This window comes from Eulemur rufifrons, chromosome 17 (genome assembly GCF_041146395.1).
Source record: "Eulemur rufifrons isolate Redbay chromosome 17, OSU_ERuf_1, whole genome shotgun sequence".
In the NCBI taxonomy this organism is placed as follows: domain Eukaryota; kingdom Metazoa; phylum Chordata; class Mammalia; order Primates; family Lemuridae; genus Eulemur; species Eulemur rufifrons.
The window spans coordinates 52,802,671-52,816,200 of record NC_090999.1 but is presented as its reverse complement, the minus strand read 5'-3'; the positions used below and the strand labels follow the sequence as shown (position 1 = coordinate 52,816,200).

Here is a 13,530-nt window from a genome sequence, read left to right as displayed (position 1 = left end):
GTTTGTTTTTTTTCCTTCCTTAAGGATTCTATATCTGAATACGGAACTAAATTATAGAATCTTAGAGTTGAAAGGGACACTCAAGATTTTCCAATTTAGCTTTCCCATAAGGGTTAGTCACTAAAATGCATGATCACTTGTCACACAACTTCCATCTTTGCCAACAGCACTATTTCAGACATTCTCAATCACCCAGACAAAAAAAAATATTAACAAAAACTGCACCATGGCTCCCAAGTTAACAAACACTTGGGGGACGGGAATGGATGCCAAGGTCAGGTTCCCTGAGTTCAGATGACCGTCACTGGATGAAGCCATTTTTAATGTTCATCTTTTGAAAAATAAGATTTCTTTTTCAGGGAAAACATTATCTGGAATATTCATTATAAAACTGTGATTCATACATGAATGTTTTGCAGATAGTATTCTTCCTGGTAGGAATCTGAAATTATGATTTTGATGCACTCTGAACAATACTCTTTAGCAGCCAGGAAAAGGCACAGGGGCCCACTACCCATACCAGGCATAATTTCTGAAGGTTTCAGCTTTCTGTGTGGTTCTCTGGAACAGTATTCAGCCTGGTTGTGCAATCAGCTACACTAAGGTTTTTAAATTCAATCTAGCAGATACAGACTCTCAAGAGGAATTGCAGCAATAAAAGATTGCTATTAACTAGGCACAAATAAACCTGTGTGTAAGGATTCTTTATCAGATACAATAGCATGCTATTCTCTGTCTCAATTCCACACTAAGGGAAGAGATTTAACTTCTCTTTAATGCAAATTAAATCATTGTATCTAACAGCAGCAGTAAAAGAGAAAACCAAATTGAGAAATTACATTATGTCCACTAAGAATGTTCATCCACCCCCACACCCACCATAAATAAGACTCAGGAAATCCATAATCTTTGTGTATGATTATTTTAAATGCCTGATTGTAGTATATGGATTATTAGGTTTATGGCTTGAGATTTTAATCCTCAAAACAGGGAGGTCCCATTACATGAATTTCAAAGTTGAATTACTTCTTTAGGCTGAAGACTAAACAGCCAGCCTCCACTGATCCCACAGAGGTTGCATTGTTCCTCCTTCCTGTTTCTGGAGTATTTTATTTATGTCTCTAACTTTACTCATGACAATCTGACTTGTTACACTTAGCTTTGCATATATCTCTTTTGTAGACTGTAAACTCCTGAGAATAGAATTCATGTTTTACATGTTTCCATATTCTCCTAGAGCCTTACAGCATCTTGGACATAGGAGCTTCTCAATAAATGTTTTGATATTTAGTTTTAATAGTACATTTGTTAGGCATTTCCCAGTTATAAAGTATTTTTAATGCATTCTCATCATTGATATATCTTTTCCTTCTCATTTCTGAGAACTCCTGTTTTTGAAACATGAAAAACAAAAAAGACTTTAGCAGATTGGCACTGTAATTTAGATGGCCATGTAAACAGTAAAGGAGTGCCTAGCAAATATTTATTGAATAGTAATTTTATGAAAATTTGCAGAGGGTTCTTTTGAGTTTTCAGTAGTTTAAGGGAACCCAACTATGTCAGTGGGACAGAGGAAAGGAAAGAACTCACAGGTATAACTGGGAGGGTATCACAGAAAGACTACCGTGCTGTAGAACAGGACTGAAACAATATTTTAGTTAATTCTGTGATGACTTGTTTTGCTTATAGCTAACAGCCAAATTCCGCTTTTATATACAAGGCTTGCTTGCTTAACGCTTGGTTGCGACAGAGAGCTAAAAACATGGTCCAATGCAGTTAGAGAAAAACAACCATGAGTTGCTTCCTGATAAGGGGGCCAAGGCCTGATCAACACGTGAACAAGCTTGTAAGGGGCGTATGTCCCCTTATCGGAAATAACTGGCTGTAACGAATTCCAGCAAAGAGTATAAAAGACATGTACTCCCGCTGCGCGGGGTCCCTGCCCATGGAAAGAGACCACTGCGTTGGTGCTCGGGGCTTGGACCCTAGCTAGCTAGTCAATAAACTCCTTTGCCTTTTGCAGCCTCAGTGACTCTGTCATTCTGTTCCCGGGGCCGAGGGAATCCGGCTCTAACAGTGCCACCTAGAAGAAAGACCCAGCACCCAAGTTCTAACTCTGGGATCCAGTATGTGTACCTGGATCATGGCATTTCTAAGACCTATCTTTCCTCTTTAACTGTTTTTCTGAGAAACTGTCAGGTTTAATGTTCACAAAACATTTAATCCATGCCCATTAGGTCCACAGACATGACTGGCTACATGATTTGCAGGGCTCAGTCCAAAATAAAAATACAGGTCCCCTTGTTTCAAGACAGTAACAGTAGAGCATTAGTCAAATGAGGAGCCCTTCTAAACACAGGGCCTTGTGTGGCTGCACAGGTCCCACACCCATGAAGCTGGCCCTCTTCTGTCTTCAAAGTGCTTCTGTACACTGAAAGGCAAAAGGTCTGTAGCTAGGGAAAGAAGCTACAATTCAATTATGTACAAGGGGCTGAAGGAACCCAGAAGAAACTCCTAATTTTGTGAAATCGTCCCAGGGAAGGTGACATTTTTGAGGGAGCAGCTGGACAGGGAGGGAAGATATTCCAGATTGAAAGAGCAACCCTGAAGGAAGGCAAAATTTACATGACAAATTTCAGGAATAGGGTAAATTGTAAGGACAGTGGAGCAACTGAAGATGAGGGTTACCACTGAGACTGAGACTTGAAAAGGCAGGCAGAGGCCAAATATATGGGAGAAAGTGTTAAACAATTATTGAATGCCTACTGTGTGCCAAGTTCTTTCCCTCCATGTCATCATTTTAAGCATTCACCACCATCTTGTAAATAAACTGTCACCCTTATTTTACAAACAGATTAATTTAGGCCCGGCATAGCCATGTTCAAAAGGTTTGGAACACTGCAGGCAGCCAATAAATATTTGAAGAATGGTGGGTCTGAATTAAGGCTCAGGACTCCTCCAGAGGTCCTCTCCCAATTTCTCCAGAGCCCAAAGTCGCCCTTCCAGCCTCTCTCCCCGCCCCCGCGTTTCCGGAAATAGGGTGACAAAAGTACTTCCGGGGTAGTAAAGGCCAGGGCCCGCAAGATGGCGGCCCCCTTGGAGCTCAGTTGCTGGGGAGGCGGCTGGGGGCTCCCATCGGTACACAGCGAGTCCCTGGTGGTGATGGTGAGGCCGCCTCGCTGGCCGAGGCACGGGAAGAAGGGGCGGGGCCGGAGGCGCGAGGCTGGCAGGTTCGGGTTCCCAGCGGCGCTGCGGGGTCGAGGCGGGCCGGGGGGCTGCACGCTGCACCGCCTTGGGCTCTCTCCCTCCAGTCGACGAGTGACAACCTGGCCTGTGAGCCAGCGTAGCCCGGCGGGAGCATCAGGCTTTTCCGCTTGGTTCTCGGTTTTCTCAGCCTCGCAAAACTGTTATAGGCGGCAGAATGAAAGCCCGAAGCAGGGGGGGCGCCCAACCTGCCCCGCATCCCCAGGGCCTTTTGGGGAACAAGGTCCCTGAAAGCCGGGTAGCTGGCGCGCGCGTCCCCGACTAGCGGTCTTGCGGGAGGTTCGCGGCCTGTGTATCTGGCGCTTTCTGCCTTTGGGGGATGGGACTGTGAAGTAAAGCTGCTCTGCAAATTTGCATTACGCACTCTGTCTAAAATATTTTATTGCAAACTCTGTTTCAGGCTTATGCCAAATTTTCTGGTGCACCTTTGAAAGTCAATGTCATAGATAACACCTGGAGAGGTTCAAGAGGTATAGTGTAAACTTTTAGTCACCTCTTTCTGCTCTCTATAAGTTCTTTTTTTTCTTCTTCCATTTAAAGCTACGAGATATATAGCGATAGAGTACCTTGGGGTTTTAGTTTCTTACCGTGACCGTGGCTGTGTGTCGCTTATGATCATCCTGAGTAATACCTCAAAGTGCAAGCCAAATCAGTGGAAATTATGATAAATGAAAATGTTCTTTAAAACTGCTGTTTGTGAAACTGCAAAAAACAAAGGCAAGCTTGCTCATTTTTTCCCCTTCCAAATGTGCAGTTGGATTAGTTTTTAAGGTATTGGAATCTCTTCAGAGGAAATCACAATGTTTCCTTGTATGTAAACTGTTTTTTGATTATAGGGGATGTACCAGTTTTGGCAACTGAAGACAACATTGTTTCTCAGCCAGCAAAAATACTAAATTTTTTAAGAAAACAGGTGGGTGGTTCCTTTTGAAGAAGTACTTTGTTGATTCCCTGCATGTTAATTCATTTTTGCCAACTCAGACAATTGGAGATACCTGGGATTTGATTAAAAAATTGACTTGAGAATCACTGCTATAAAGCATGGGTTTTACAGTGATTTGAAGTCATGTGGTGAGGTATAGTAAATTTACATTTTCATGCACTTTACTTGGATTTTATTGAAATTTATATATTAAATATTAATAAGTAGATTCAATTTCTCCATTTTCACTATTAACACTTATTGATAGGATTGTCAATTTAGTCACATAGTTGCCACATATTTTGTGCTCAGCATGACATCTGAGTTCCCATCAACTAGCACCACTTATTTTGTAAAAGCACTTACCTGATAGTAGCAGTTTTATGAAATGTATCTAAAATGTTATAATCATAAAAGATATGTAACATACCTAAAATGTGTAAACATGCAGGTTTATATACGTGTAAAAGCTATCATTGGTTTGCCAATATTGTACTTTAAAAAAAATTGTCAATAAAATTTGGAACTTTTCTAATTTGGAAAGTTTTCATTCTTTTGTCATGAGTAAACATGCAACCAATTGGAACTTTTCCCTCTTGTTAAAAATAATCGCTCTTGTATATGAAGTCTGTACTACATGCCATGCACTGAACTGGGTCATTAACAAGCATTGAAATAATAAAATTATTGTTATTAATAAGTTAATAAAAAAATCAAAACATTTATTGACCTTATTGTGTGCATGATACTGTGCTAATAACCTTATGTGCATTAAGCAGCAGTTTTCACTGGGTATTTCTCTTTCCCTTATTTAATATCATGTTTGCCATTTGTGAGGAAAAATAGGAATCTTAATTTGATTAGTTTCAGTGTCTTTGGAATGCTCTGACTTCTGAATTTCTTTGTTTTATGTTTTTTAATAGAAATATAATGCTGACTATGAACTCTCAGCAAAACAAGGGGCAGATACATTGGCTTACATTGCTCTCCTTGAAGAGAAGCTTCTTCCTGCAGTGGTGAGTGTTCCTGAACATTACAGTAATTTTAGTGAATTACTTGAAAATGTACTTAGTCTATATAGAAGAAAAACAATGAGAAAGTCTTAAGAGGAAATTTCACTTGTGTGTGAATCTTGATTCTTTCATATTTCTGTGAAACCAGATTTTGTTAGACATTCAATCAGTATGTGAAATGACAAAGTGAAAGATAATGTGATTTTGGAAATAAAAATTCTTTGTGGGAGATGGATCTTTTTGTTCCATGTATAGTATTGTGTGAACTGTAGTTCATTCATTCGACAAATATTTATTGAGCACCTGCTATGTGCCAGGCCTTGTTCTGGGTGCTTGGGAAATAGCAGTCAACAAATTTCACACATTTAAAATAATCTTGTTTTATCCTGAGTCATTCTAACTGGATTTGTATGAAGTCACTTTATACAGAGATATTTATGAAAAACTTTCACATTGGTTGAGTGGTCTTTCTTTTAATAAAAGAACATCCTTGTAGTGTTTTTTCTCTCCATTTGTAGCTTCACACATTCTGGGTTGAGAGTGACAATTACTTTACTGTGACAAAGCCATGGTTTGCTTCACGAATTCCTTTTCCCTTGAGTTTGATCCTGCCTGGAAGAATGTCCAAGGGGGCACTGAATAGGATTCTCCTGACCAGAGGAGAGCCTCCCCTGTACCACCTTCGGGAAGTGGAAGCACAGGTATGGTCTGGGTTACTCTCCAAACAAGGGGTCTCCAGAGAAGGGACAAGAGATAGTGGAAATGAACTTATGTAGAGATGCCTGCCTCAAAAGTAGTTTTAGAGCATCTTTCCTACTTTTGAGATGTAATTTCATCTTTATTAGATATACAGAGATGCCAAGGAGTGCCTAAATCTTCTGTCAAACAGATTGGGAACATCTCAGTTTTTCTTTGGAGATACGTGAGTACATTCCCTTAAAAATCATTTTGATATTTTGTGCACATATATTCAGTGAGCAGTTATTTAAAGCAAGTCCTCTTATTCCTCCAAAAGATGAGTTTTTCCCTTAAAAAGTATTCTTTTTAAATGGGTTTTTATTATAGGAAACTTTTTCTATCAGTGGTAATCTAACATTGACTTAATATGCTGCATATGCGAATTTAAAACATCTAAGACTGTTCCCACCCTGCCTCCAGTGTATTTAATACTTGTGGGTAAAGATGAATCTGTAATTGACAACCTCATTTTCTTCTAAATAAAATAAGTAGTTAGAGTATCAAATAAACTACTTAATGAGTAAAACCCTAGTTGCATCATTTTCATAAACTAAAATGGGTAGTATACCTTTTAAAAGACTACATAGTATACTTCAGAGTTGACAAATGTATTTTGAAAAACACTGTAAACACAATTCCAAGTTAATATTTTCTTAACTGCTTAAAAAAAATCCTTAATTTATTTCTAGGCCTTGTACCTTGGATGCCTATGTTTTTGGTTTTCTTGCACCTCTTTATAAAGTACGGTTTCCTAAAGTTCAGCTACAAGAACACCTAAAACAGCTCTCTAACCTGTGTCGCTTTTGTGATGACATCTTAAACAGTTATTTTAGGCTTAGTCTTGGAGGTAAGCTGGCTCTTCTTCGGCTAATGTTTGTTTGTATATTCTCCTATAGAAAGATAAGCAAAATTCATTACTTGTTTTAATTTAAAAAAAGTTTGTGTATTGTTTTTAAGTACTGTTTATAGCACTTCAAGAACTTGCATTTTCCAACTTCATTTTTATTCCCATGTGTTAGTTCTTATTTAAATAGAGAAGTATTTGCCTTTTATCTATTCATTTGGATTTTCGCATTTCTTCTTCTTCTTTAAATATTGCCCCTTTGAAGTGGGTCATTTTCTTCTAAAAGATTAAAACTACAAGTATTAAGTCCCCACTGAAAATAATATTTATCCTAATGCAAATGGGCAATTACTTTAAATGATTCTTACCTGCTGCTTCTAGCATTTTCCTGCGTGAACAGAAATCAGCAGCAGATTGATTTTGGTGAGGTACACCCCCATGATTCCACTACTTGAAAACTGATTGCATCAGACTGGAGGTATAGTAAATAGGGGGCACCTATCACTTAGGATATGCTTCTTTGAGTATGGGGCCTTGTGCTTAAGTGATTGGGATCCTAAGTTGCTATTGGGATTGTTGACCGAAATTGTCCTTTTAAGAAACAGAAGTTATAAAGACAGCTGGCTTAGGTGGACAGTTTATTTTTTTATGGTAGGTTCTTTGTTTTTGTATATAGGGAAGGGTTAGTAGTTCGGTAGTCATGAAATTAAGTAACGTTCAACCTTGTTACTTTGGGCAATATTTAACAAATTTGATTACATGGCAAATAAAAAGTCTTGGGTCCTATTTCAGACTTACTAAATTAGATAAATCCCAGGAGTCTGTATTTTTACAGTCCCTCTAAGTACTTTGGATGTCTGGTGGGTAGCTGTTTGGGCGTCACTGCCTTAGAAATTTATCTGAATAGTTGTGTCCAAAGACCTATTTGAAATGGGTGGGGGAAAGATATAGCTTAAATTTGAGAAGGAAATGAGGACCACTGTGCTCTTTCACTAATTACTATGGCTACCTGCATAACACTTGGCTGACACTGTCTTCTTAGTGGACAAATTTTAGTCCTTTTGTTTAGAGTTTGGTTTTGGAGCATTACTATCCGTCCTAACTTTGCCTTTGAACCCGAAGAGAATGGTTTTTTTCTCTGCCTTTTATTGGGAGGGTGGGGCACTTGTGAGGGTGGGTAGACTCAAAATTCTTTCAATCTAAACAGCTTTAAAGGCTTTCAGAGTTTTCTGTCTCTCTCTGATTTCTGTCCTGGCTTCTTAGGCATCTCTCCAGCTGGACAAGAAACGGTAGATGAAAATCTGCAGAAACTCACACAACTTGTAAATAAGGAATCCAACTTGATTGAAAAGGTCAAGTTTACTTTAATCATTATTTTATAGTAGTTTAGTATTTTCCTTTCTGCAGCTAATATTATAATTTGGGTCATGCATTAACTTTATCCTTTTAGTTTTTTAAAGAGTTTACTTTTCAGAAAACTGTTTAAATATACTTTAACTAAAGTTGTATATGACAGTGTTTTGAAGCCAGTTGTGACCTGATTGCTTTGGGGGAAAGATTGGATAATGGTATTGGGTTTACTTTTACCACACAATTAATACTTTTTAAGCTAGGAAACCCAAAAGATTGGCTTCTAAAAAACAAAACAAAAATACTTCTTGCTTACTTGCCTGCCTTTTTCTGTCTCTGAAGGTTAACATTTCTTGAGATTGTACGCACCTGGCTTATGCTTTCTTATTTACAGCACTGTGATGTCTTTTTCTTTCTTCTATATGAACTATTTTATTTTTTGTCCTTCCTGTTCTTCTCTGTTCTAAATGTAGTCTGTAGTTTTTCACCAGTGCAGATACTTTGTCATTTTGGGGCTGTTCTTTTTTTTTGTTTGTTTTGTTTTAGTAGAGACAGGTTGCAGCCTGTTGCTCAGGCTGGTCTCAAACTCCTGAGCTCAAGCAGTCCTCCCGCCTCGGCCTCCCAGAGTGCTGGGATTACAGGCATGAACCACTGCTCCTGGCCTGGAACAGTGCTTTTCATGAGAGAGATATGGAGGCATTAGGTAGGGTAGAGAGCCAACAATGGAAATTTCAAGGGCGATTCTAGTTGGAAAAATACAAGAGGGTTGCACATTTTTTCCCAAGTGTCTAATAAACAAGCTTTTTTGGGGATACAAGTGAATAATACTTTATTTTTCACCAACTAATGAGGCGATGAGGCCTAATAACACTGGCTAACAGTTTTTGAGGTCTGGTACTGTGTTATATGAGCTTTGTGTGGGTTATCATTTAAACCTCACAATAACTCTATGTATGTGTGTACTATTATCATCTCCATTTTACAGATGAGGATGCTGGAGCTTTGAGAGTAGCTTATGTCACCTGCCAAAGGTCATTCAGCTAGCAAAAAGTGAAGGGGAACCGTGAACCGTAGAAATGGGACCTTAATATGAGCTTTGCAGTTATTCTCTCCATCAGTCAGCCATCTAGCTCATGAATGAGAGTGTGTGTCCATTACCAGTCATACTAGGAGTCACGTGGATAGTGGTCATTTTCTGGTTTGGCCTGTTTCTTTTTGTAATATTTCATGTATTATAATTTGAGAAGTGACTAAAACTGTAAGAGTTCATTATTATTGAAGTTTTGGTAAGTTGAGTTAAAGCCTAGTCTGTCTCAATTTTTAGCTCAATCCATGAAATTTCGTGAGAGGAAATATATTAAGTGTTAAGTATGGATAAAGGAAAGATCACTCATCTGCTAGATGAAGGCTATTCAATATGGTTTCTGTTGTCTATATTTGGCAAATTCATGACAGATATGGAAAGGAAACTGTGAAATACCTATATGTGCAGAAGGCCAAAGCAAGAGGTCCTGTCACCACTTTGTACACTTCCATCTTGTATCATCATCAGTCTGAAAGTTTCCTGGCCCTCCCAGTTAGGCACTCCTCTCCCTCTACCCCTGCTCATTCATACCTGCTCTTCAGTGGGGAGATGTGTGGTTCACTGTTTGCTATGAGATGATAGAGTGACAAATCCTGTTGGCCACCATTGTTCACAATTTGGACAGAAAATCTAGAGTTTAAAAAAGGAAAAGAGTTATGTTCAAGGAACTTAACTCTTGCCAAAAAAAAAAAAAACTTAACACAATTGATTTAAATAGTTCACTGGGAATACTTGCTTCCATTGGAAAATTAAAATTTAATCTTTTATTCTCGCATTTCCTACCCCACAAATCCTGTGTACTTTTGCTGGAACTTGTCCTCTATACTTTAAGAGAACCTTGGCCAGGCGCAGTGGCTCACGCCTGTAATCCTAGCACTCTGGGAGGCCGAGGCGGGTGGATCGCTCGAGGTCAGGAGTTCGAGACCAGCCTGAGCAAGAGCGAGACCCCCGTCTCTACTAAAAATAGAAAGACATTATATGGACAACTAAAAATCTATATAGAAAAAATTAGCCGGGCATAGTGGCGCATGCCTGTAGTCCCAGCTACTCGGGAGGCTGAGGCAGCAGGATCGCTTAAGCCGAGGAGTCTGAGGTTGCTGTGAGCTAAGCTGACGCCACGGCACTCACTCTAGCCTGGGCAACAAAGTGAGACTCTGTCTCAACAAAAAAAAAAAAAAAAAAAAAGAGAGAACCTTGAGAAGATAAGGGAGAGTTTTGAATGTTTCACACATATATAAAACTCGAAAAAAGCCTGCCTATCAAGTGGATAGTCAGGATACTGTTTTCTGCTGGTTTTGTGTTTTTGATGGCAGCTGCTTTGAAGTCTTTTATGAAGCTAAACTGATAGTGAACTCAATACCAGGACCTGACTCTTACACTTTGTTTCTAGAATACTCTGGTTACAGATAGTTTTCTAAGGTTTGATTCAGCTCTAAATAATCCCTATCCTAGTGTTTTCAGAGGTGCTAATGTGCTTCTCTTTAGGGTAAGTCTGGAATTCTTGGGCATTTTCTTAATATGCTCCATATTAATCTGTTTCTCTAAGTTAGGCTTAGAACTGATCCAGTATTTGGAAGACCTCTGGATTAGGTCTAAAGAATTTATCCTTCTTTCTGCCTCTTTTCCTAGCTTCCTTTGGTTTACATAGTCTCAGCTTAAGGGAGCTGGTCTTTTTGAGTGGAGTATAGGTCATTTTCATTGAGGCAAAGAAGTCCAGTTGAAAGAATAATAGTGTTGGAATAAGAAGACCTGGGTTCAAGTTTCAGTTCTCATACTAGCTTTGTGACTTGAGGCAAATCACTTAACCTTTCTGAGCCTTGTTTTGCTAATCTGTAAAATGGGGAAGGACTGTGTCTGCCTTTTCTTCTTCATAGTGTTTTGGGAAGATCAAATGAAGTATTGTACATGAACATACTTTGTAAACTGTAGATCTTAGTGCAATAGAAGTATTGCTTTCACTCTTACTATTAAAAGAGTTCTTAAACTAAGTCATGCTATGGTTGAATTCAGTAGAATATTCATTTTGTGTAATTACTATAATTTTGTGAAGGTATCAAGATGAGCCACATTGCTTTTTACAGATACTGAGTCAGTTGGTATTTGAGGTATGACATTTAAAATTCTTGAGACATTATTTGCAAGAAAAAGGTTTCTTTGGCAGTCCCGGAAACATACGGTTCTGTACTCTTCTAGGCTATAGTTTGGATGGGGAGGCCACAGTCCACATAAGCGGTGCCACAGCATTAGTCAGATGTATCTTTTGTACTTTCTACAGATGGATGACAATCTTCGCCAAAGCCCTCAACTTCCTCATCGGAAACTGCCAACACTTAAATTGACTCCAGCAGAAGAAGAAAGTAATTCCTTACAACGGCTATCACCCTGACAGGCCTCATGCTTTGTGCTGAAAGTCATGTGATTGTTGCAGGAATCTCTTACACTGTGTGTGTGAAGGCAAAAAGAAAATACCATAATAGGTATAAGGAAGACTCTAAAAGAACTCTATGACATCTATTTTTTTTTAATTAGGAAGCTTGTATTCTAGCTTGGCAATGCATTTTAAATAACATCAAAGTGAATGCTAAATGAGCTTGGTGGGGGGGCGGGGCGGGGGGGGGGGAGGAGAAAACACATTGTACTGTATACAAAAAAAAAAAAAAAAAAAAAGACCTGCCTTAATCTTGGCAGCTTTTTGCCTTTGGTTAACATGTTGCTGACCAAAAGCTGTAATTCTGTTCTGAATGTGCACTTTTAATTTATTCAAGTTAATTTATTCAATTTATTAACTCAATTTTCTTAGGCCAGGCTGAATACCTAATACGTGGCTCTTTGGCTTAGGCTTTTTTCATTTGTTTAGAAATCTGATGTCTATTTTAGAAACCAGGAAAAATATAAATTACTTCAATAGAAAAGCCTATATTTGACTTTAAAAAGCAAAGAGGAATGTGCTTTTTAGTTATGCTCTCATAAGTCTAATCTTTTGGGGGTTTAGTAGCACATATATAAATATTAAAGGTGGTTACATATAATATTCATCTGATGATATGCACTTCAGTATAACACTAATATTTGCTGATATGTTCAATATAGGTTAGGCAAGGGCTCTTTTAGTTTACTGGGCAAATGTGGCAGCTTTAGACCTGTATCTTTATAGTACATTCTTTAACTCTAGTCTTTCTTGTGTTGATTCCAGGAGAACTGAATGTATTGGTCATCATTATTATGCCAGGCTGTAAAAATCTTATTGAAACTTGCCCAATTATTAGACATTACTTAGGAGGAGCCCACGGCCAGGGTAATGGAAACACCTACTGCACATCCAGTCCAAGTAATCTGCTGGGCTCAGGCCAGTCTTCTGCCATAAGAAGCATATCATGTAGTCAAAAACTTTCTGACAACTGGTTATTTTCCATATGTTTTAGCTGCAGTTGAAGCACCCAAAGGAATAATCAGAAATAGCAGATTTTTAAGAATATTTTCTGTTTATTGGTTGCTGAACTGTTAGAGGATTTGCTGTGTGGTAATTTTACTTACAATAGAAACTTACTTATTTTAGTGGTTGAGGTGCTTCTGTTGTCCTAAAACCACTTCTGGGGTTTTTAAAATATAAGACCAAGTTTTTGATTAGTGTCTTAAAAGATTACTATGGTGCTCAGCAAATTGTCTCAAGTCCTGCAGAACCCCATATGTTAAGAAAACAAGCTTTATAGTCAGGAGACTCATCAGATTTGAGGTGAGTGGAGCTCAGCTGTGTTTGACCCACACCCTCCCAATTTGCCCTGTATTTAGATAGCTATTTATACAGGAGTCTTTAAGTTGTTGTAAGCATTTTTTTCTTGAAAGTTTTAAATGAGAAACAAGGTAATTTTCAAAATCTTGTTCATCTGTTCAGATGCAATTAGGGAACGTACTTAATGAGTTGCATGTTACTTTGACAACAGGGGTGTGTGTGTATGTGTGTTTCATTCATCTTGAAAGGCAGAATATTAGATTCCAGCAATCTGAAATCTGTGTGAATATTTTATATTGAAAATCATGACTGTGAGATTATTGTCCTCTAGGATGGATGTATATTGGAGAAAGGTGGTTAGCACGTTAATCAAACATCTGTTTATGCTTTAGTCAGGGTTAGTCATTTTCAATTATGATTTATATTAGACTTTCCAAAAGGCATTTGAAGTGGCTTACGGTTGTAAAACACATGTAAAACAGGACAATTACCATTACTTTTTAAAAATAAAAAATTTCTGGTTGGCCGGGCGTGGTGGCTCACGCCTGTAATCCTAGCACTCTGGGAGGCCGAGGTGGGCGGATT

At 38.5% G+C, this 13,530-nt stretch overlaps 1 protein-coding gene across 1 annotated transcript; it reads left to right on the top strand.

Moving 5' to 3' along the window:
• The first annotated feature begins 3,084 nt into the window (after positions 1-3,084).
• Positions 3,085-11,745, top strand: MTX3 (metaxin 3). Its single transcript, XM_069492547.1, has 9 exons — positions 3,085-3,165; positions 3,665-3,734; positions 4,101-4,177; positions 5,110-5,202; positions 5,718-5,900; positions 6,045-6,121; positions 6,627-6,784; positions 8,045-8,133; positions 11,491-11,745. The coding sequence occupies exons 1-9, from the start codon at positions 3,085-3,087 to the stop codon at positions 11,599-11,601; spliced, it is 939 nt and encodes a 312-aa protein (XP_069348648.1). The 3' UTR covers positions 11,602-11,745.
• Positions 11,746-13,530: the final 1,785 nt, after the last annotated feature.

Coding starts and splice junctions, on each gene's coding strand:
- MTX3 (XM_069492547.1), top strand. CDS start 3,085: ATGGCGGCCCCCTTGGAGCTCAGTTGCTGGGGAGGCGGCTGGGGGCTC. Junction 5,901..6,044: donor TTCGGGAAGTGGAAGCACAG/GTATGGTCTGGG, acceptor CATCTTTATTAG/ATATACAGAGATGCCAAGGA. Junction 6,785..8,044: donor TTTTAGGCTTAGTCTTGGAG/GTAAGCTGGCTC, acceptor CTGGCTTCTTAG/GCATCTCTCCAGCTGGACAA.